This window comes from Ambystoma mexicanum, chromosome 3q (assembly GCF_040938575.1).
Source record: "Ambystoma mexicanum isolate Mex_15411 chromosome 3q, UKY_AmexF1_1, whole genome shotgun sequence".
Taxonomy (NCBI): domain Eukaryota; kingdom Metazoa; phylum Chordata; class Amphibia; order Caudata; family Ambystomatidae; genus Ambystoma; species Ambystoma mexicanum.
In genome coordinates this window covers 967,739,932-967,765,627 of record NC_090926.1, presented here as the reverse complement: position 1 = coordinate 967,765,627, position 25,696 = coordinate 967,739,932, and the positions used below count along the sequence as shown (strand labels likewise).

Genomic DNA, 25,696 nt, shown 5'->3' with positions numbered 1-25,696 from the left:
GGCAAGTTATACATTGCCTGTACAGAGGTCATGACAATCGAGTTCTGTTCTGAATAACATAGGCTACCATTTTAGCTCACATGGTGACTTTATAGAGCAAGAAGACCTAAAATGGCGGCTTGACCCAAAATGACAGTTTACATGGTTTTTAAGGTCAGGACCTTGCAATGCGAGTTTATTCACATGTAGTTTATAAGCAGCTTGTTAGCAGCTTGGCGTAGGCCAATATACATATATTCATAGCAATAGGAGGCACGATATAATTTCTAGTTTGACAATGACCACTGTGGAGGTAGATGGTAGAGCACATGCAGGCATCAGTGTCATCTGCATTCAGGGCATCTTTAAAAGCACTAGCCAAAGAAACACAAGACTACAATTGTATCAGGTTTCAATGGCAAGAGAGTTAGAGGACTATACCACCTCATATGGTCAGGGCCACCCCTAGTTGCAGCAGTGCACCGGGCAGCAAAACAAAAATGTGACACCCCTGCAGAACCCTGGTTGTGCACCCGGGGAAGCACATCTTTCAATAGGTGCTGATAAAAAGCATCAGCACCCTATTGTTATTAAATACAACGCGCTCCAGAGAACGGGGCACATTTAATTTCAATAGTGCGCCTGCCATGCCTTTTCCAACCACGCCAACTCAGAGGAGACCTTAAAATACTCCCCCAGCTGGCATGGTGGGGGGCTAATGGCTTGCCCTAAGGTCGGCCCTGGATATGTTGGCAGCTGTGGGGCGTGCTCACACTGTGATAGGCACTGGTTCAATCAGATGCAAACATGTGCATTAAACCCTCCAATTGTAAAGCACTCACTGCTCTCAAGCTAGGTTTATGCTGTAAGCATTACAAACACAGTTAAACATGCCACACACCACGGGGGCACGGCAGAGGATAGTGCACCTGTTCATGTATGGTTGATTTGGCATTGTCGCCTGCAAGGAGCGATGCGATCCATTCTCAGACCTCTCATGGTTTGAAAACTGGTCCCTGTTTGGTTCCGAGTGCCTGGAGGCTTCCGGACAAATGAAGGATAGAAGCTTGGCTTGTGTTGCCTGTTTGGTACCTGTTGTGTGCAGAGTGGAAGCATGCACTGCTGTCTGTGCTGTAACTGTTTTCTGTATCATAGAAACTTTTTGCTGTTTCTGTCTGTGCTGTACTTTCTGTGTGTGATAGAAGAATGTGCTGCTGGTGCTGTGTTTGTCTTCTGTTCTCTGTGCGTAAGTGGATTGCATTGTGTTCTGCCTGTGCTGTGCCAGCTACATGTGTTAAGAATAGCTGCTTTAGTGTACTTTTTCTGTGTTCATGATAAAAAGTGTGGACCTGTTCTGTGACTGTTGTAATCTTACACTGCTTCTGGATGCATGGTGTCTGCGATTGAAGGAATAATGCTCGGCTGCTGCCAGGTGCGCACTGGGAACCAAAAGAAGCCCTGGAAATAATGTTTAAAGTGACACCATATTACACATTTTCAGCAAGCCCAGCCCTTTCCCTATGGGAACATTTGGAAATACCACACAAAAGAGGCCCAGGGTGCAGAGTCCTACTGGGAAATCTCCAGAGTTCCCTATAGGGCAGTCCACCCCTGGCTGCTGCTTATTGAAGCTGGCAGTGACGCTTTGCAGTGCTGCTGCCCATGCCATGCATTTCCTCGGTGTGATGAAACGCTGAGCTGCTACTGCAGCTCCGCAACTGATTAGTGTGAGTGATGGAGGTGGGCACCACTTCTGTGCACAGATCTAGAAATGGAAGAAATACTCTGGATTTCCACAGGTGTGTGCGGGTAGGGGAGCCAGGGGCTAGGGCTGGAATCATGGCAGGCAAGTGGCAGACGTGTGCAAAGGGTGAAAAACACGGGACTAAAATAACACTGGAGAAAGACTGGAATAATAAACTAACCGGACAATACAGGTGAGCAAAATGGAGGATTCTAGCTTTATTTCCCACGTTCTGAATGAAAGCCTAAAATTACCAGCCTAACATAATATACGCCTAACAAAAATTGCTTGTAAAAAGAATTACAGTGAAAGAAGATGCACCTGATTGTAGTCATTGTGTCACTCAGGATGTGGCTTTATCCATCCCTCCCATTTTTCTTCACCGACCATTGGCCAATCAATCTTAATGCTAGGCATTCACTCAGCCTTCTAGCGTTAACAAAGACCAGGTGGTGGGTGGCAAGTGCCTGCAAGCTCGGAATGCCTCTGACCGCTGAGAACCGTTGCTCACTGGGGGTGCAGTGCAGTACTGTGGCCCAGGCAAGGTCCTGCGGCTTTTTGCTTCCTTGGATTCAGAATTCCTGAAGACAATGTTTGCTGGATTCCAAATACAAGGGAAATCCGGCCCAATTCCACCGTGATTTCTGCATGAGAGAAGCTTGCTCTGCAGCTGCCTGTGCTGTCCTTGTGGTGTGTGTGAAGGAAGCTTGCACTAGAGTGGTCCACACTGCACCTGCTGCGCATGTCTGAGAGAAACCTTAGGTGGTACCTTCTGTGTTTTAAAGATGAATATGTCCAGTGAAGAAAGAGCACGAGCATGATGAGAATGAGGGGATCAACCCCCCCCCTCAAACCTCCCGTGTTGACGGGGACATGAATGTAATCCTGTGCCCTGCTCTCTTTGCCTTTTAGGGTACCGGATTTCCTGGGAGGAGTTCAACCGCACCAATACGAGGGTGACGCACTATTTGCCGAACGTCACCCTGGAGTATCGGGTCACGGGCCTGACTGCCCTCACCACCTATACAATCGAGGTGGCGGCCATGACCGCCAAGGGACAGGGCCTCGTGTCCTCCTCCACCATCTCCTCGGGGGTCCCGCCAGGTACCTGACTCAACAGTAGCTTTGGCCTCATTGAGGGAGTCTGGAGAATCTGTCTGGAGGGGGGTGGATGGATTATGCTGGGTAATGCTGGAGGTGAGGTTGACCTCCAAGTCGCCACAAAAAAACCTTGCGTTCGAACGGGCACCTATTTGAATTTATGGAACATATTTTTGTTTATTTGTAGCATTTTAATACACTCCATAATAATTTTTCTTTTCGCTTGTGGGGTGGCCATATTTCTGAATGGGGGAACCACCACAAATTAAACCCTGCTGGTGTGGATTGAAATCCTCAGGAAGTGTCCTGTTACGAAAATTCGAAATACCCAAGGAGTCCACCTTCAATGCCTGCGAGCGATGGCACAAAGTGAGGCATGCACGTGACTTTCAACCCATGTCATTAAGTCGCCGGCAGTTCATCCCTGAAGGATGTGCCGGGAGCCTGGAGGGTGTTGTGCAGGAAGAAAAGCTCTTGGGGAACTCCTGAGGAGGCAGAGGGGAGAGGGTCGCCTTTCTGACACAAAACCAGCAGTTCTCCACCCTTTGGCTCTCCAGATGTTTTTGGCCTACAAGTCCCATCAGCCATAGCCACCTAATTCAATGGCGAGAGACGGTGTGAGCTGTAGTTCAAAACATCTGGAGAGTGACAGGTTGCAGAACCCAACAAACCATTTTGATATTTGCTAAATATTGAAAGCTGCCTGCAAAGGTGGAGGACATTTCCCACCAAACATTTCCCACACAAGGTCAAAAGCACTATTTTCCATGGAATGTTTTCCGACAGCAAGTTATCAGCAGTTTTGAAAGTTTGGGTATTAACACTTGTTTAATAGCTAAGAACCTATTTTAGCATCGTATAAATGAATGTATAGGGTATATCAATTGATACACATGTTTTTAAACAGCCCTATGGCTTCCTTTATTAATAACTTTGAGGATGCGTCTTATAGTGCTATAAGAGTTTTATAGATTTTTTTTCTTTTAACTTGACATTATTTGCTATTAAATTTCAAACAATTTTCACAGATATTAAAAGCTTAGACTACTTTCCTTGGAAAAATGTTAAAACCAAATATATATTACTTGTTAACAAAAAAGCCAGTTCTTGTGCTAGAAACAGAATTTTTCTATTTCTAGTGTGAAGCCAGACTATGCTAGGAAAAGAAAGAAAGATGTTATTTCCAGCACGAGTGAGTTAGAAAAGATGAGTCACGGTTCTGTTGCACCTCGCCAGGAAGTAGGGATGTTTGGGCCCGTCCTGTCCTGCCCACAGAGCCGTCCTTCAGGAAGTTATTGGGCTGAATCACTGCTAATGTTTGGCCTCCATTGAAGCACGTCAAACGTCTCGGCTGATCACCAAAACAAGGCAATGTGACATCGTTCTGGTGCTGCCCTCCTTCCTCAACCATGGTAACCCTTGATTCACTACACCAGGGTGGATTTCAGGTTGCTACCAACAACCTGCTAGGGATCTACTTAGTCCTACAACATTTCTTCCTAGGACTTGCCCTGAATCTGAGGCAAAGTTCTCCCTCAGACTTGCCTTACATCCCATGGTGAGTGCGCCCTAGGGCTTGCCCTAGAACTCCTGTGCAGTTCTCCCTGGGTCCCAGGGGGAGTTCTCTGTAGGCCTTGCCCTAGATCAAAGGGGCAGTTCTCCCTGGGACTTGTTCTAGATGCCAGGGGGAGTCCTCCCTAAGCCTTTCCATAGTTTCTTGGGGGAGTTCTCCTTAGGCCTTTCCATAGTTTGCAGGTGGAAATCACCCTAGGCCGTTCCCTAGATCCCAAAGGGTGTCCTCGCTAAGCCTTGTCCTATAGCCAAGGAGTGTTTTCTTCATTGGGTCTTCCACAAGAGACCTTCACATGATCGAAAGCTTCACGTAATCTGACCTTTTGGAGCCTCAAATAACCCCACTGCCAGCAATAGGAAGATAAGTCAAAACCGACACTGAATGATGCTTATCATGTCTGTGGCAAAACCATTCCAAGGACAGCCTCATTTCAATTATATGTGATCATTGGTCGTGTGTTGCTGTTTACGTATACATTTGAAAATGTAAGTACTTTCAAAGTCTGGATTACATTTTTTTTTTATTCATTAAATGTGAAACACCCTTAAAACAAAGTTGGATCATAGACATCCCTTATTCTCATTTGAATAAAGAAGGACGATGGAATGAGAAGAAATATCAACTTTAGGTCTGAAGAAAAACATTGTTGTGAGTAAACTGGGAAAATGCAATTTCTTAAGCAGGCAGCCATCTTACTTTGTAGCAGAAAAGCACCTTACTCGCCCCCTCTCGGCCCGCATGATGTAATCGTTATACAGTGACACCAAGAGGGCAGCTGAAAGTTCAAAGAGCTGGATGCACCCTGACCACCCACACATACCTACTGAGATTCTCCCCTCTGCTTATCCTAGAGCTCCCTGGGGCCCCGACGAACCTCGGAATCACCAACATTGGTCCCCGGTCTGTGACACTGCAGTTCCGCCCTGGCTATGATGGAAAGACGTCCATTTCAAGGTGGCAGGTGGAGGCAGAGGTAAGATGGCCAAATGTGTCTGGATGCCACTATCTGATAGCCATTGTTGGTCCTACTTTGAGAGCTTTCGATCAAAATTAGGATGGTATTGCAAGGTCCTTATACATTTTTTTTAGATTTTTTGATGATTTGTGTCAGAAAGTGACTCTGAAAAACACAGTGGGGATCATTTTGGATGAGTGCATAAATATTATGGAGGGGACCGCGTACATTTGCACCAACATGCCAGGAGTCTCTGCAATGCGCCTTTAATTTTTTGGGTAACGCGTTTAATGATAACGTAGACTTTGCATCCATTACCAAAAGGAATTTCAAATGTCACCAAGCTGTCTGTGCATGGCAGACAACATTTATACAGAGGAATATTGAATCCACTTGCCTTTTGCAAAAACCATACCGATTCCATTGGACTCCACTGCATCTCTGCCCATGCCAAATTTGCATGCAGGCTGAAAGGCTAATGGATTTGGGAGGCAATGCAGAAAGGGGCGTCGAAATCGACATTTACAATCTGTGCCTCACTCCACCTCACACATCTAGTAAAAACCGTGCTAACATAATTTTACAGATGTTTTTTCTCTCCTAGCGCAAGGCCCACGCTGTTCAACATGGCTGCTATTGTGTTTAAGAAATAAATAAGCCCAGGAGTCTAGCTTTCATGTAATTTCCGCAGAAAGATGGCATACGTTACCATAGTACTTTATAAAAATGTGTGTGGATACCTGTACCGTTGATTGGAGTTTGGTTCTTCTGATGCCATGAATTTTGCTGTTCTCCTTGGATCTGGAGAGGGGGCAGGGTGCAGAAGATACAGGGGCATTAAAGATGTTCATGTGGTGTCTGTGCTTGGGTAGCATGTTGGCAATGTTGTTGGACTGAAAAATCTTAAAAGATGATTTGAAGTAATACAATAGTGGCAGGCTGCAGTAGATTGCAATGGTAGTGCACATGTGTAGGTGGTGTAGCAACTAAAATCTCCTGAACCCCTATTTCCTACTAATTACACATTTTAACATGTAACCTACTAATGCAAACTGGTGGGGTAGAAATGGGTCGGCAGAGAGCGAATGCAAGAAATAAAGCTGCTTTTGCGATGGAGACGTGAGCTAAGGAGTGTGAAAAGTCATCTTGTTCCAAGTAGGCCCATTGTCTAGTGCAGGAAGATAGAATAATGAAACTCATTAATTCCGTCATTCACTGAGGTAATATTCTGCTGAAATGTGCCAGTAGAATAGAACAAGGCTGAAACACGTGGTAGCACTTGAACTTTCCAGGAGGTTTAAACATTCAGGGGGGGGGGTGGCTGATAGGCAGATGACATCATAGTCAGGGGTAGGCAGATTTTACACTTTGTGTAGGAGAATATACATGAATTGGGCTGGAGAAAGAGGAGGTTTGAAAAAAAGACACAGAGAGAAAAAGGAACTGGCTGGCTGGTGTTTTGGCTTTTGGGCTGCAGAACGGGGAGGTCGACAGACCAGGGTTGACCATAGTAAAGAGGCCTTTCCTGCAGAAGGAGGGTATGTTCGAATAGAGACAGCCAAGCAGCCCAAAGCACGGAGAGGCAACTCTTGCCGGCATTGCAAGAAAGGTCCTTTTGGACATATTTGGGTAAGCATACCAGTACCAAGTGAGGACATTTCATTGTGTTTGTGTGCGATAGTATATAGCTGCCGTATGTTTTGTGTATGGGAAAAGAAAATCATATCTGGCATCAGGGAAGTCCATTTGTTCTCCATTTGATGAAGTGAAGTGCATTTCTCTATACGAGCTTAGTTGCCAAAAATAATAATTAAACAAAGAAGTTACCGCTCTCAGAACTAAGAGCAATCAGTTATTCCTTAAGGTTGTTTGCACAGTGTCTTCTGACAAGTTTAGAGCAGGGGCAGAGAGCTTCAATCATTCTCTGGGCAGACAAAGGGACATTTTGCCTGGGGTGAGAGAATCAGAAAATCTCCTAAAACTGCTACTTTCATAAGTGTATTGCATCATATTTGTCAGATTGTGAAACCAGCATGTGCCAATAGATGAGAGTGCATATCTTTGTTCTCAGTCAATTTCAATGTACAATGATTGAATATTGTGCATTCTTGTGTGTGTTTTTATTCTGGCCTGCAGACAATATATAAAGTATCCTATGAAATTAAGAAGGCTGGGCATGGCTAATTACTGTGTGATGCATTATTTCTGTAAGGGTAATTATAAACTGTTTCCCCATACTAAAAACAAATCGTTTTTCATGTGACCCGGTAAGTCTATTCTGAGTAATAACACTGATCCACCAAAGCAATACAAATAAGGTAGAGAAATTGAACCCCTAGTTTGCACTAAGTCCTGCTTTTGTTACAGCAGGTGACCCCTATGTGAGTCTAGCCCTGTTTTTATTGGCAAGCTAGGAAATCTCACGAAATACCAAACAGGATGAATGAACGGGAAAGAAAGCCACACCTGTGCTTGTCATAAGAAGATACACCATTTTTATAATGTTTAAGCATCTGTCTTTGTCCAGCACATGAATTCTTCCATTGGCTGGGTAGCCGTCCCATGGGCATCTGTACAATTAAGAAATGCTGATTGTGTTGTGGGATCACCGACAGAATGAAAGGCATAGTGCTGTGGCTACTGTTACTGGTTGCAATCTTATTTGCCTAATGGCAAGGGCAGCAGCTTGGCAACACTCCCCGGCACACCTCCATCTTCCCTCAGAGAGGAACCCTCTCTAGTCCTTCAGTTTCTAATGGCTGATGTTCAGCTCTTTCCTCTTTCTCTGTTCACTTTCAGGTTGGGATGACGGGTGAAAGTGAAGCATGGGTCCTGGTTCATCAACTGGTCAATGAACCCGACGCTCGGTCGATGGAGGTACCCGACCTGAACCCGTACACTTACTACAGGTGAGGGAACTCAAGTGAACGGGGTTCTCGTCTGCTTTGGTAGAGTACGTATACATGAGTGAACCAAAATGTGTTTGGGTGGTGTAGTGTCAGTCCTAAGAACACCCCTCCCACTGAAAGGGAAAGGTTTGCGGACATTAGACATTAATCATTTTTCTAAAATAAAACGGTGCAGTCAAAACACCAGGAAGTAAGCAAAGACCACGTGTGAAGCCATCTTGAACGTAACCTGCTGCATTGTGTCTAATGCGGTGTGGAAACCTCCTCGGCTAGATTGCAGCAGACACCATTTTCCCAGGGCCTAGTTAGGGGCAGTGACTCTGGGGTGTGGCCCGAGAGTCTATGTTGCTACCGCCCCGCAGGAGTTCTCCACCGAATCTCCTACAGGCTCTGGAGCTATATGACATCACAGATTTCACACAGAGCAGTAGTTGCATATTCAATATTGCGTTGATCAGAGGGCTCTTATGGCATCTGAGTGTAACGTTTGGGATGAAAGGGGCTTCTTGGGAGGAGAGAGAATAGAACTACAGAGTGAGATGGAAGAAAAAAGAAAAGAGAAATGAGAAGCAGTCAGGAAAAAGGAACAAGAGCAGAAGCCAGGGAATAGATGGAAAGAATCCGATGTTAATGAAGTATTAAGGCCCAACCAGAGGCCTGTCTTGTATGATAGGTGGCTGCCAACCAATTGAGTGGTTACAAGATGAAGGCAAGGGCTTCTAATGAGGGACAAAGTTCACTACCCCATGATAGAGCCCAATGGTAAGGGCTATAATGTTATTAGAGCTTGTTCAGGAGGGGGGAAAGGGAACCTTCCGCTGGGGCTTTCTTCAACATAGCATGTCCACATCTCCTTCACTAATTATCCAGTGTGTACACATCACAAAAGCCAACTTGAAATGCAGCCTTTGCAGGCAGTTAGCGCCTCCATTCTAAGCTTGTTTATTGTCTAAAGAGCTGGAAGCTATGAGAAGATAAAGGAGTGGCATAGAATCCAGGCTTGTGATTGGAGCCTGAGTTCCACACTTTCTGAATGTCAAAGAGAAGAAAACGTGCTCTAATGAGAAGTGGAAAAAAGGTAGAGGGAAGAAAGAATGGAGTTGTGTGATAATCCAAGGAATGTTGTGGTGCTGTGTAATAGTTGCGTCTATTCTGCTGGCTTTGGTTTTCTTATTTCTACTCTACCATCACATGTAGTTACTCTTTCTCTAAATTTGATCCCTTCCCCCAAAGCTTCCGCATGCGGCAGGTGAACATTGTAGGCAGCAGCCCCCCAAGTCAGCCCTCGAGGAGGATTCAGACACTACAGGCCCCTCCGGATATGTCACCCACCAACGTGACCCTGCGCACTGCCAGCGAGACCAGCCTGTGGCTGCGCTGGGTGGTAAGTACCTGCAACCATCCCGGGGTCATTGAGGGTAAGAAGGAAAGGGAGTGCACCCGAAAGACACACCTCCTACCAGGCATCCTAAACAAATCCAATATTACACAGTTCAGAGAGGCTTGCAGACGCTAACGGAGACACACTGTAATAGATACAGTAATGCAGACAAATGGAAAGAAAAACCAAACAAATCCAATATTACACAGTTCAGAGAGGCTTGCAGGCGCTAACAGAGACACACTGATACAGTCATGCAGACATATAGAAAGAAAAACCAAACAAATCCAATATTACGCAGTTCAGAGAGGCAGCCAGACGCTAACGGAGACACACTGTAATAGATACAGTCATGCAGACATATATAAAGAAAAACTAAACAAATCCAATATTACGCAGTTCAGAGAGGCAGCCAGACGCTAACGGAGACACACTGTAATAGATACAGGCCTGCAGACATATAGAAAGAAAAACCAAACAAATCCAATATTGCACAGTTCAGAGAGGCTTGCAGGCGCTAACGGAGACACACTGATACAGTCATGCAGACATATAGAAAGAAAAACCAAACAAACCCAATATTACACAGTTCAGAGAGGCAGGCAGACGCTAACGGAGACACACTGTAATAGATACAGTCATGCAGACAAATGGAAAGAAAAACCAAACAAATCCAATATTACACAGTTCAGAGAGGCTTGCAGGCGCTAACAGAGACACACTGATACAGTCATGCAGACATATAGAAAGAAAAACCAAACAAATCCAATATTACGCAGTTCAGAGAGGCAGCCAGACGCTAACGGAGACACACTGTAATAGATACAGTCATGCAGACATATATAAAGAAAAACTAAACAAATCCAATATTACGCAGTTCAGAGAGGCAGCCAGACGCTAACGGAGACACACTGTAATAGATACAGGCCTGCAGACATATAGAAAGAAAAACCAAACAAATCCAATATTGCACAGTTCAGAGAGGCTTGCAGGCGCTAACGGAGACACACTGATACAGTCATGCAGACATATAGAAAGAAAAACCAAACAAATCCAATATTACGCAGTTCAGAGAGGCAGCCAGACGCTAACGGAGACACACTGTAATAGATACAGTCATTCAGACAAATGGAAAGAAAAACCAAACAAATCCAATATTACACAGTTCAGAGAGGCTTGCAGGCGCTAACAGAGACACACTGATACAGTCATGCAGACGTATAGAAAGAAAAACCAAACAAATCCAATATTACGCAGTTCAAAGAGGCAGGCAGACGCTAACGGAGACACACTGTAATAGATACAGTCATGCAGACATATATAAAGAAAAACTAAACAAATCCAATATTATGCAGTTCAGAGAGGCATGCAGACGCTAACGAAGACACACTGTAACAGATACAGTCATGCAGACATATAGAAAGAAAAACCAAACAAATCCAATATTACACAGTTCAGAGAGGCTTGCAGGCACAAACGGAGACACACTGATAAAGTCATGCAGACGTATAGAAAGAAAAACCAAACAAATCCAATATTACGCAGTTCAGAGAGGCAGCCAGACGCTAACGGAGACACACTGTAATAGATACAGTCATGCAGACATATATAAAGAAAAACGAAACAAATCCAATATTACGCAGTTCAGAGAGGCAGGCAGACGCTAACGGAGACACACTGTAATAGATACAGTCATGCAGACATATAGAAAGAAAAACCAAACAAATCCAATATTGCACAGTTCAGAGAGGCATGCAGACGCTAACGGAGACACACTGTAACAGATACAGTCATGCAGACATATAGAAAGAAAAACCAAACAAATCCAATATTCACAGTTCAGAGAGGCAGGCAGACGCTAATGGAGACACACTGGAACAGATACAGTCATGCAGACATATAGAAAGAAAAACCAAACAAATCCAATATTACACAGTTCAGAGAGGCAGGCAGACGCTAACAGAGACACACTGTAACAGATACAGTCATGCAGACATATAGAAAGAAAAACCAAACAAATCCAATATTCACAGTTCAGAGAGGCATGCAGACGCTAACGGAGACACACTGTAACAGATACAGTCATGCAGACATATAGAAAGAAAAACCAAACAAATCCAATATTACACAGTTCAGAGAGGCAGCCAGACGCTAACGGAGACACACTGTAATAGATACAGTCATGCAGACATATATAAAGAAAAACTAAACAAATCCAATATTACGCAGTTCAGAGAGGCTTGCAGACGCTAACGGAGACACACTGTAATAGATACAGTAATGCAGACATATAGAAAGAAAAACCAAACAAATCCAATATTACACAGTTCAGAGAGGCAGGCAGACGCTAACGGAGACACACTGTAATAGATACAGTCATGCAGACAAATGGAAAGAAAAACCAAACAAATCCAATATTACACAGTTCAGAGAGGCTTGCAGGCGCTAACAGAGACACACTGATACAGTCATGCAGACGTATAGAAAGAAAAACCAAACAAATCCAATATTACGCAGTTCAGAGAGGCAGCCAGACGCTAACGGAGACACACTGTAATAGATACAGTAATGCAGACATATATAAAGAAAAACTAAACAAATCCAATATTACGCAGTTCAGAGAGGCAGCCAGACGCTAACGGAGACACACTGTAATAGATACAGGCCTGCAGACATATAGAAAGAAAAACCAAACAAATCCAATATTGCACAGTTCAGAGAGGCTTGCAGGCGCTAACGGAGACACACTGATACAGTCATGCAGACGTATAGAAAGAAAAACCAAACAAATCCAATATTACGCTGTTCAGAGAGGCAGCCAGACGCTAACGGAGACACACTGTAATAGATACAGTCATGCAGACAAATGGAAAGAAAAACCAAACAAATCCAATATTACACAGTTCAGAGAGGCTTGCAGGCACTAACAGAGACACACTGATACAGTCATGCAGACGTATAGAAAGAAAAACCAAACAAATCCAATATTACGCAGTTCAAAGAGGCAGGCAGACGCTAACGGAGACACACTGTAATAGATACAGTCATGCAGACATATATAAAGAAAAACTAAACAAATCCAATATTATGCAGTTCAGAGAGGCATGCAGACGCTAACGGAGACACACTGTAACAGATACAGTCATGCAGACATATAGAAAGAAAAACCAAACAAATCCAATATTACACAGTTCAGAGAGGCTTGCAGGCGCAAACGGAGACACACTGATAAAGTCATGCAGACGTATAGAAAGAAAAACCAAACAAATCCAATATTACGCAGTTCAGAGAGGCAGCCAGACGCTAACGGAGACACACTGTAATAGATACAGTCATGCAGACATATAGAAAGAAAAACCAAACAAATCCAATATTGCACAGTTCAGAGAGGCATGCAGACGCTAACGGAGACACACTGTAACAGATACAGTCATGCAGACATATAGAAAGAAAAACCAAACAAATCCAATATTCACAGTTCAGAGAGGCAGGCAGACGCTAACGGAGACACACTGTAATAGATACAGTAATGCAGACATATAGAAAGAAAAACCAAACAAATCCAATATTACACAGTTCAGAGAGGCAGGCAGACGCTAACGGAGACACACTGTAATAGATACAGTCATGCAGACAAATGGAAAGAAAAACCAAACAAATCCAATATTACACAGTTCAGAGAGGCTTGCAGGCGCTAACAGAGACACACTGATACAGTCATGCAGACGTATAGAAAGAAAAACCAAACAAATCCAATATTACGCAGTTCAGAGAGGCAGCCAGACGCTAACGGAGACACACTGTAATAGATACAGTCATGCAGACATATATAAAGAAAAACTAAACAAATCCAATATTATGCAGTTCAGAGAGGCATGCAGACGCTAACGGAGACACACTGTAACAGATACAGTCATGCAGACATATAGAAAGAAAAACCAAACAAATCCAATATTACACAGTTCAGAGAGGCTTGCAGGCGCAAACGGAGACACACTGATAAAGTCATGCAGACGTATAGAAAGAAAAACCAAACAAATCCAATATTACGCAGTTCAGAGAGGCAGCCAGACGCTAACGGAGACACACTGTAATAGATACAGTCATGCAGACATATAGAAAGAAAAACCAAACAAATCCAATATTGCACAGTTCAGAGAGGCATGCAGACGCTAACGGAGACACACTGTAACAGATACAGTCATGCAGACATATAGAAAGAAAAACCAAACAAATCCAATATTACGCAGTTCAGAGAGGCAGGCAGACGCTAACGGAGACACACTGTAATAGATACAGTCATGCAGACATATAGAAAGAAAAACCAAACAAATCCAATATTGCACAGTTCAGAGAGGCATGCAGACGCTAACGGAGACACACTGTAACAGATACAGTCATGCAGACATATAGAAAGAAAAACCAAACAAATCCAATATTCACAGTTCAGAGAGGCAGGCAGACGCTAATGGAGACACACTGGAAAAGATACAGTCATGCAGACATATAGAAAGAAAAACCAAACAAATCCAATATTCACAGTTCAGGGAGGCATGCAGACGCTAACGGAGACACACTGTAACAGATACAGTCATGCAGACATATAGAACGAAAAACCAAACAAATCCAATATTACACAGTTCAGAGAGGCAGCCAGACGCTAACGGAGACACACTGTAATAGATACAGTCATGCAGACATATATAAAGAAAAACTAAACAAATCCAATATTACGCAGTTCAGAGAGGCAGGCAGACGCTAACGGAGACACACTGTAATAGATACAGTCATGCAGACATATAGAAAGAAAAACTAAACAAATCCAATATTACGCAGTTCAGAGAGGCAGGCAGACGCTAACGGAGACACACTGTAATAGATACAGTAATGCAGACATATAGAAAGAAAAACCAAACAAATCCAATATTGCACAGTTCAGAGAGGCAGGCAGACGCTAACGGAGACACACTGTAATAGATACAGTAATGCAGACATATAGAAAGAAAAACCAAACAAATCCAATATTGCACAGTTCAGAGAGGCAGGCAGACGCTTACGGAGGCACACTGTAACAGATACAGTCATGAAGACATATAGAAAGAAAAACCAAACAAATCCAATATTACACAGTTCAGAGAGGCTTGCAGACGCTAACGGAGACACACTGTAATAGATACAGTAATGCAGACATATAGAAAGAAAAACCAAACAAATCCAATATTGCACAGTTCAGAGAGGCAGGCAGACGCTAACGGAGACACACTGTAACAGATACAGTCATGCAGACATATAGAAAGAAAAACCAAACAAATCCAATATTCACAGTTCAGAGAGGCAGGCAGACGCTAACGGAGGCACACTGTAACAGATACAGTCATGCAGACATATAGAAAGAAAAACCAAACAAATCCAATATTACACAGTTCAGAGAGGCTTGCAGACGCTAACGGAGACACACTGTAATAGATACAAGTAATGCAGACATATAGAAAGAAAAACCAAACAAATCCAATATTGCACAGTTCAGAGAGGCAGGCAGACGCTAACGGAGACACACTGTAACAGATACAGTCATGCAGACATATAGAAAGAAAAACTAAACAAATCCAATATTATGCAGTTCAGAGAGGCAGGCAGATGCTAACGGAGACACACTGTAATAGATAAAGTAATGTAGACATATAGAAAGAAAAACCAAACAAATACAATATTACACAGTTCAGAGAGGCTTGCAGACGCTAACGGAGACACACTGTAATAATATACAGTAATGCAGACATATAGAAAGAAAAACCAAACAAATCCAATATTGCACAGTTCAGAGAGGCAGGCAGACGCTAACAGAGACACACTGTAATAGATACAGTCATGCAGACGTATAGAAAGAAATACCAAACAAATCCAATATTGCACAGTTCAGAGAGGCAGGCAGACGCCAACGGAGACCCCCTGTAACAGATACAGTCATGCAGACAAATAGAAAGAAAATACAAACAAATCCAATATTGAACAGTTGAGAGAGGCAGGCAGACGCAAACGGAGACACACTGTAACAGATACAGTCATGCAGACAAATAGAAAGAAAAACCAAACAAATCCAATATTACACAGTTCAGAGAGGCTTGCAGGCGCAAACTGAGACACACTGTAACAGATACAGTCATGCAGACAAATAGAAAGAAAAACCAAACAAATCCAATATTACACAGTTCCGAGAGGCAGGCAGACACTAACAAGACACACTGTAATAGATACAGGCCTGCAGACATATAGAAAGAAAAACCTAGACATATTGGGAGGCATACAGACAATGACAGTTGACAGTGGGAACACTTTATTGATGATAAACGCACATATAATGAATGGATCAGATGACGAGAGAGAGAAGAAAGTGCCAACTTTAACGCTGAATCCAAATCAATTATTGTTATTGTACAAATTCTCGACAACTACACACTGCACCAGTAATTCACAAGCCTCGATTTAACTATAGTGCTGATGTAAACTAAGTAATACTTAAAGTGAGTTTTGCGAAGTAGTGGACGTGTCTGATACAAGTCCATTGTCATGCCCGAATTACTAGATACATGTTGTATACGTGAGCATGCCTAATCTGCATAGCCTATGTGTGTGGGCATATCTGAATAAATCAAGGTAGTGGTGTGTGTTTGTACACACATCCCTTTTCTGTATTAGTGAGAATGTCTGAATACGTGTGTGTAGTGTTTGTATGTGTGTGTATTTGCACATGCTTGATATGTATCCGAATAAATAGTCAATGGTCCTATGTATGTACTCTTGAGCATGCATGATCTGTGTTGGAGGCCATATCCTAATGAACCCTGTTGCTGGTTGTAAATGTGTATGTATTTTCACACACGTCACCTATATTAGCATTTCCGAACTGTACAGGTTGGTGTTTATGTGTGTGTGTTTGTGTGAATGTGCGCATGCATTTTTTCATACGTGTGTTTGTTTGCATATTTTCAGAACTCCTGAAAAGCCCAGAATAATATACATTTTTGAAACATTAATGAGTGAATTTCAAGAGTCTGCCTCGACCGATATCGAAATCTTAATGGCAAAATGTTCAACGTTTAAGGTGGAGGATTTCGAGATATTTGGAGCAAGAGCTTGGGTTTTGGGGTCTATGGATGAACACCTTTTTGTTCGCTGTGAAGCTATACATCAAATGTCCACGAATGATGCATGTGTGTTCGGAAATGGCCAACCTTTCCTTTGGCCCCATTCTGTGAACTTTCATGGAAGACGTCATACGTCATAGGTTACAGAATGCAATGCATGTATATTATGGTGTCACAGTAGCAGCACCATTATTATAACATGAAACCTGTGATAGGAAATAATGCATTCTTGTTCTCTGTACCTCTTTAACCAAAGCATGAACGTTCCCCAAATTCGACAAGAAAATTGTCCAGCCACATCCAAACACCCATGTCAAATTCAGTAGACTTGTATGACATTCATGCAATAAGTCGTTTTGTTTGTTTTGCTTTGGGCTTTTACTAGCCCCAAAAACATGTTTGTGACGCAATTCTCGAAGTTGTCTGCTTACGTGGGCATAATGTTGGCATATGCCCAGCCCTTACATGTAACTTGTGCACACTAACACATTTCGGACATGAGATCAGCCAGACGCGAGATATTCACTTTTTCAAAACCTCAAAATGTATAAATAAGGTAGGCTTGTTCAGTAGGTCCGGGCGCCAAAACAGTATGTGCATCTGCAGTGTGCATGCACAATGTGCACCATTCAAACATGCAATACACTCCAAAAACACTTAGACACAAACAGTGCACGCAAGGAATATGCTTCACATATGAACAGTCACTCCAGACAAACACACATACACCCACGGACACAAATATGCGCATTTAGATACACACACATATATATGCCTGGCATGGACTAAGGATACGTGGACAAAAGGTACGTGGGGATATTCCGTTTTTAAAATCCCCCAAACTGCCTCCATAATAAAGAACTCAGCTGTCGAACCGAAATGTGTCTGAAGATTATGCCTCTGCATTCACACAGTGTACCCTCACTCATGCACCCCACACACACATTATGCGGGAAATAACAGATGCTCAAACATACATACATACACACAAACACCGTCAGATAACTCCACCCAGGCTCACTGATATGGCTGAGCACCCCTCCTCCCAATATCTCCAGACATGACCATGGATAGGTATAATAATGCACGAACACAGACACAGCCCACAGCAAGCTGCTCACATACGAAGCTGCATGCAGTCATGCATAGACAGACGCTTCGACCACTCACATGGCATCAGACATGCACATGGGTATAGATAACACATGCACACACTAACTCAGCAACAGCCACATGAAAAATGTACACACGCTCAGATATGCAAGGACACACAACTACTCATCTGTGTAAATGACACACAAACACACACACACAGCAAAATACTTTTTAAAGAAGAAAAGACAGTTAAAACTAACACACCAAAAAAACAAAAAGTGCAATCCATAGCAACGTTGTGCATACCAACGTTAAGGTGCAAACTCTGAGTCAAAATCAACACGTTTCTTAACACGAAGTCCATCACAATAGAAACTGAACCTTAACTCACACTCCACTACGACTTCACAACACTTGCTTGGAATAAGATGTTGCTTACTTCGTGTTCTCGTGAGTCATCACACGTTGTGTTGTGAAGCGTAATTTGTAGTGGGGTGGATTGTACAATGGGGCAGTAGTTGATTTAGACTAAGTCCCTCATCACGAGTTTGCCGGTAACCCTTAAATGCCGCAGTAATGCTATTACCACGGCATTTAAGGGTCCGCCAAATCTTGGGTGATTTTTGGCACTATTACCGCCGGCGGTAAAACTGCCGGCGCTAATAGCACTGAACATTCCCCATTGAGCCCAATGGGGAATGGGAAATTCCTGAATGGGCCAAAGGGGAATTGGGACTTACCGTTCCGCCAAACCTGTGGTCCGTCGCTAATATCGCCGGGGGTTTGGTGGAGGGCTAATAGCCCCGGCAGTAATACCGCAGGGGTTAGCGGCCAACTAGTGATGATTTTGTTTTGGAGTGTTTGTTTTTACATTGGCATTCTCATCATCTGTAGACGCCATCTTTGTATAGTTAGTACCTTAACGCTTTAGAAAATATTTTTTAGTTTATATGTTAACATGTTTAGCGATTCTACAAACAGTATTTTCCAAACCCTTAATTCGCAGAATGTCTTCATTCTCATGAACCAACACATTTCATACCACGGCTCTCTGGAAAATAAAAATGTATGTAACATGCCTCTGAATAGGTGATCTGTACATTATGGTTCTATAGTAACTTCTTGTTGATCTGGTGGCATTTGCAATGTTCTAGGACTGGTGGCTTTATGTGCGGCAAAACACACGGGTGTCAATCTAGAACCATAACCTATGGTGACTCAGATAGATCCACTATTCTACCATGGAGGACACAGTACAGCATAACATTGATCATTGATAGGGGATAAGGCAGCAATGCAACCAGAACACCCTCTACTAATGCACTGCTCAGCATATCAGACCACGCCGCACATATGAGATCATCAGTGATTTCATAACTGCCTTCTGTCGTGTGCTGGGGCATCACATGCTACCTAATGTGTGACATGGCACATGCCATCAGTGGCATACTACACAGCATCATCAATGGCAAGACTGATGACAAATCACACTAGTGGTGACTTCACTAATTCTTTTTTTATGTTACTATATGTTATTGTCCATTCATATCATGCTAACCCCGGGCTCCTCCAGCTTCTAAGCGCAGGACTGGGAATCGAACCCATGCTGCACAGTATCGTCTTGACCCCAAGGCGAACGTGTTGCCTCTGACCTAGCCTCCTGGCCCTGATGGCATCTATAAAGCTGCTGCATCATGTTGTTCTATTTTCATATGGCAAGACTGTCTGTCAATCATCAATGGTATATTAAGGTTGGTTACGGCATGAAACAAAATCTGCAAGTTTGTTTCAGGTGCTGCGATTTGCATTATATGGGAACCCCCACATCATTCTTGTTCTTATGCATATTTGCCCAGCTGTGTCCCATTTCTAGGTGTATTTTTTTTTTGTTGGCAGGTTTAGTTCCTGGATACATGACCTTTTCATCTTCCCCCTACCTTCTCTGTCCTCCCATTCACAAGCACTCAGTCAACTCTTGACATCAGCAGTGATTCGGTAGCCTAGGCAGGCCCACGCCTGGTTGTGGGGTCCGGGATACTGTTTCCCATTCCACATGCTAACTTGCTTCCATACTTCAAGGGTCTGCTTGAGCACATCACACAATCAGCCACTACGTACTACTACCCTGATGAAGGATGTAGTCCTGCCCGAGACACAAACTAAGTCCTGGCTCCCCATGGTCACACTATTTCCTCACTTATACCCCCAACACACCCAAACAGAAACAAATGTCCCCCCATCTTCCTGATCTACATCCGTTCCCTCTCTTGCCAGGCTGCTCCTTTTGTTCCCTGCCAGTTTCCACCCACTCCCAATTTTCCTTTTACTGCCACAGAGCCATGTCTTGGAACCCAGCGCGTGGGTACAATGCATAGTTCAGAGAAGCCTCATTGCACTAGGTGCCCACTGGCACTTTATAAATGACATTTATACTGCTATTAGGATAAGGGTGCAACGCCAACTGAGCCGCTCTGATTTCATTTAATTCCTTTTTTGCAAAGTGGTCAAGGTGATCTGAAGCGTCTCCATGCCCATGAAGGGCGCATGGCGAGGCTACTAGCCCATGCCCCCTTATCTGCTCTACATGGGCGTTCTGATGACTCATTGCAGGTCTAGGAAAGGGTGAATGCCCAACCCAAGGGCAATAGCATTGGACTTTAGCCAATCTGTGATGCCCTCCTTGATGTCATTATATGATGTATATCACAAGCAATGGATTGGTCATGGGAGTTTGTCGCTAGATTATTAATCAAATGCTGCAATATGTTCAATTTTACACTGTAACCTTCATTTAGTAGTAACTGTGTTTCTTTAAACACACGTGTTGTGGGCTGCACCAGTCTTAATGTATTACGGCTGCAGTTCAGCTTGCAAGTAACCCTTTGATGACCTTCCGCTTTTCCCCCGTCTCAGTGGATTTCCACCAAACTTGATAAAGGTGATCCGTTAGACAATAGCAGAGTTATCCCTAGAGTCCCAAAACCTGTTTCTTTTTTCCATCATAACTTCTATAAGGCTTAAATAAGTGGGTTAGACCTGAACAAACCCACACAACAGCTTTTGAGATATTAAAACAATGTAGCTGCAGAAACCTCTGGGATATATTTTTAAAACCACACGCTGGCAGCCATTCCCAATGAAACTAAATTGAAGTCGGTCATTACAAAAAACGTCGATTTGAATGTAGGTTATGGGATAACACATAACTAGCCATGCACATAACCGGTCAATGCATTCATGAAATCCGATGCCTGCGCCGTCCTCAAAGCACCTATATTTTATTGAGGTTGTTGCGGAGAAGGCAGCTTAGCACAGGTGCACTGACTGTAGAATTTCAGGACATTTACGGCGATATATATAGATAAATGGCTTGAATCAGAATCACAGAGAGAAGACCCAGAATGAATGCTGGACACACAGGGCATCCAACACATGTTTGGAGATTTTCAGAACTCACACTTTTTATACTCATGGGCTATGTAGAGATAGCCACTCACAATTGACTCATTTCTTTGGCCAGTGGGTGTTTCTCAAAACTTCATAAAGCATAACATTTGCTAAATGCTTGTCGCAGGGAGCATTATGGGAAAGTAAGTCGAGGCAATATGAGTAGAAATGTGAGGCAGTATTGCTTGTACTCGGTCTTCAAGATTGCCACGCATCTGACCTCACTCCTGCCTCTTTTTAGCCACTGCCGGAGATGGAGTATAACGGGAGCCCTGAGTCGGTCGGCTATAAGATAAAGTACTCCCGTGCGGACAGCCGCGGTAAGACTATGGCCCACGTCATCCACGACCGTGTTGAGCGGGAGTATACCATCGAGGACCTGGAGGAGTGGACGGAGTACCGCGTGCAGGTTCAGGCCTTCAACGCAATTGGCTCTGGGCCGTGGAGCCCCACCGTGCTGGGCCGCACCAGAGAATCAGGTAAGCCTGCCTTGGCAGATTTAGGGATCTCTGTGTCCAAACCCTAAGCCTTCATTTGGGAAGAGGTGAGTTTACTCAGGCCAGAGCAAATTGGCAACTCTCCTGAATGAACAGCTCCCTAATCTGAAAGAAGTGTGAAGCAGCAAGACAGCTGGCCATGAAACAGCCGGCCATGAAACAGCCGGCCCTTAAACAGCTTGCCCTTATTAACATTGGGAAAGCCCTGGGAGCGTCCCAGCAATAGACTAACTACCCAGTGGCAAGATTGAGGTGGAGGTGCATAGGCCGAGCTGTGCATAAGTGGATCTATATCGCAATAGCAGCAATGATTGAGGGGCAATGTTGCATGGCACAACTGTATGTGCTATTGATATTAAAGGCTGTGGCAGGTAACGATTGAGGGGCGTGCTAGGAAGTCTGTTGTGTGAACCTTCACATTCAAGTATCAGGATGCTGCTGCCGATTAGAGCGGTCGTGCATTAGTTGAGGGGCGTGTTCGTTTGGACCTCAGAACTAGAAAGGCCATGGGTGCTGCGGATCAGGATTGATCTGTATGAGAGTCTCATCCAGTGGCGTTTCCAGGGAGTGGCCTGGCGTGGCACGTGTTAGTCTTGGAATCTGATTGGCCACCCCATTTGCTAAACTATGATCATGATGTATGCACACGTACTTCATGCCACCTGTGCATAAATCAATACCCCACTTGGGCCTCCCCATTCAAGAGTCATCAAAACTAGAACCGCATTGTGCGAGCACGAGCAGATCTATGTGTGTGTGTGTATAGAAAAGCAGTGAATGCTGTGGGTCAGGTTTGCAGTTCTGTGTGCGAGTCTCAGAACTAGAACTGCAATTCAGAACTGCAGTGCATGGGCAGAGATGTGTGCATGTGTATGTCTGTCTGTCTGTCTGTCTTGCTGAACTAGAACCACAGTGGGTGCTGCAGGTCAAATTGTGGTGCAAGGGCAGAGCTGTGTGCATGTCTATGTCTGCCTGTCCTGCTGAACTAGAACCACAGTGGAGGTTGCAGGTCAGATTGTGGTGCAAGGGCAGAGCTGTGTGTGTGTGTCAGTCTGTCTGTCTTGCTGAACTCGAACCGTGTGGTTGTTGCAGGTCTGATTGTGGTGCATTGGCAGAGTTGCGTTCAATTCTTAGTAATTCAACAGCAGCCGTGCATCTTACACCTCCCTCTTGTGCTCTGAACATGAAATGTTTCCAGTGGTTAAGGGCTAGAATTCCTGGGCATGGCTGCGCATCAGAATTTGCCTTATGTCTGTTTTATAACAAGTTGTCTTGTACTTGTAATACAATAGAACTAACTTCCTGCTGAGTTCCTGAATGCATTCACGGCAAGGATTCTGAAAATTCTCTGGTCCATTGTCTGCCTGTCTGTCTCAGCTATAGTTCCTACTTAGGTTTTCAGTCCATTGTCTTTCTCAGTCATTGTTCCTCTTTGATTCTATGCTCCATTGTGGCAATAAGCCACAAGACCACGGGCCAATGCGTCCCAGGAAATGCCCCCAGGGCCGTAGTTACAGGCCCAAGCGTAGCCCCATGGGCATTACTGTGGGCGGTATTGGCCCACCGTCGAGGGGCTTATAGCCATTAGCCCGTTAGACCAGGGTACTAATAGCATTTGTTTCTGTTCGAAATGCTGCTGCTCCCTTTCAATGGCGGCCATCGGGAGCAGACACGCTGGGAACAGAAGTGTTCCCTGCGTGTTCGCTCTAGAGAAAAGAAGGAAAATGGGGTTGGGAGGGTGTGGAGAGGATAGCTTGGAGGGGGGGTGGAGGTAAAAAAACATAGCTGAGTCCCGGGTGGAGCCTTGGGGAGGTTTGGAGCGGGGATTGCCCTGTTTCGAGCCTCTTCATTGGCTAAGGCTGCCACGCCCCCCCCCTGCCAGGAACAAATGCCAGCACGTAGGTGCGTCCACGGGATTACACCTTGGTATGGCTCAGAAACAAGCCAATCACATTACGTGTATCCCATGGACACACGCACACCGGCTACTAATGTCTGTTACAGCCTTGAATCGTTCTTAATGCTGTGCTCCAATATAGTGCCCCTATGATTTTGTTCCAAAGTCTTATCCATTTCAGCCATTGTTCCTTCTTGAGTCTGTGACCTGTCCTGGGTTCGTCTCAACCATTGTTCCTGCTACAGCCTGGGCTACTTTGTGTCATAACATATTTTATTCTCTCAGCCATTATTTCTTCTTGTTTCTCTAACTCATTTTCTGAATCAACTACTGCTTTGTTAAGGCTTGTACTCTATTGTCTGTCTATATCATCCACTTTTACTCCTTGTTTCTATAACTCGTTGCCTGCCTTCCTTTTTGAGTTGGTTTTCCATCCTCTGACCAGCTCCCCCATTTTCTCCATTATCTGTCTGTGCCGTTCTTCCTGCTTAGTCTGTGTCCCATTGTCGGTTTCCTCAGCCATTGTCCTTTCTTGAGTCCATGCTCAATTGTCTGCCTGCTTCAGTAACGTATTGTTCTTGAGTCTGTGCTAGATTGTTTATCGTTGCTATTTTCTGTCTTTGATTGTGTTCCTCGTTCAACTCTTTCAGCCATTTCTACTATAATCTGTGCTGTATTGCTTGTCTCAATCATTCTCTTTCTTTAGTCTCATCATCATTGAATGCTTGTTTTAGCCAGCGCTCCTTCTTGTGTTGGCGCTCCATTATCTGTCTGCCTCAGCCATTATTCCTTCTTGCTTCTCTAACTCATTGTCTATTTCAGCCACCGATCCTTCTTGTGTCTGTGAGCCATTATCTGTCTGCCTTAGCCATTATTCCTTCTTGCTTCCATATCTCGTTGCCTGTCTTTGTCAAAAATCCTTCTTGTATCGATGCTCCATTATCTGTCTGCCTCAGCCATTATTCCTTCTTGCCTCCATAACTCATTGGGCCTCATTACGAGTCCGGCGGTAGCTGTGGCAGTAAAACCGGCAGGCTGCCGCTGGACCCATAGAGATTTACGGGCTCCGGACTTGCCACACTTACTGGGGCATTACAGCCCCGGTGGTCCGGTAATTCCGGAGCCGCCATTCGTTACTCCCCATTCCCGTGGAGTCCCATAGGACTCAACAGAAATGGGGGCCGTGGAAACACCAGCAACATGCGGTAATGGTGCCGGTGTTTCCACGTCCGTCTGCAGCCGGTGGCGTTACTCCCGCCAGGTCAGACCTGACGGGTGTAACACCAGACGGCCACAGAAGTCGTAGTTAGCCGGTCCGGAAAACGGTGCCAGTACGGTTTTACCTGCACCATTAAATCCGGACCAGCTAACTTGTAATGAGGCACATTGTCTATTTCAGCCACCGATCCTTCTTGTGTCAGTGAGCCATTATCTTTCTGCCTCAGCCATTATTCCTTCTTGCTTCCATATCTCGTTGCCTGTATCTGTCAACAATCCTTCTTGTGTCGATGCTCCATTATCTGCCTGCCTTAGCCATTATTCCTTCTTGCTTCTATAATATGTTTCCTGTCAATGCTACTTTTCCTCTTAAAGTCAGTGCTCTATCACCTGATCAGCTCCCCCAGTGTTCTCCATTATCCGTCTCAGTGATTATTCTTTCTTGCTTCTAAAACTCCTTGTCTGTCTCAGCCCTGATCCTTCTTGTGTCAGTGCTCCATTATCTGTCTCAGCCAATTTTCTTTCTTGCTTCTATAACTCGTTGTCTGTCGCAGCCATTGATCCTTCTTATGTCGGTGCTCCACTATCTGTCTGCCTCAGCCATTATTCCTTCTTGCTTCTCTAATTTGTTGCCTGTCTCTGCCACTGTTGCTCTTAAAGACGTTGCTCCATCATCTGATCAGCTCCTCCGGTGTTCTCCATTATCTGTCTCAATGATTATTTCTTCTTGCTTCTAAAAGTCATCTGTCTCAGCC

General features: G+C 44.2%; 1 protein-coding gene across 7 annotated transcripts in view; it reads left to right on the top strand.

Moving 5' to 3' along the window:
• The window catches only part of SDK2 (sidekick cell adhesion molecule 2), a 1,531,827-nt gene that overhangs the window by 1,315,812 nt on the left and 190,319 nt on the right, over positions 1-25,696 (top strand). For all 7 annotated transcript variants that reach the window (XM_069655112.1, XM_069655110.1, XM_069655117.1 and 4 more), the window contains exons 21-25: positions 2,636-2,827; positions 5,249-5,370; positions 8,152-8,261; positions 9,495-9,645; positions 21,571-21,808. In XM_069655112.1, the coding sequence (XP_069511213.1) occupies positions 2,636-2,827; positions 5,249-5,370; positions 8,152-8,261; positions 9,495-9,645; positions 21,571-21,808 (813 nt within the window). The remainder of the gene's footprint in view (positions 1-2,635; positions 2,828-5,248; positions 5,371-8,151; positions 8,262-9,494; positions 9,646-21,570; positions 21,809-25,696) is intronic.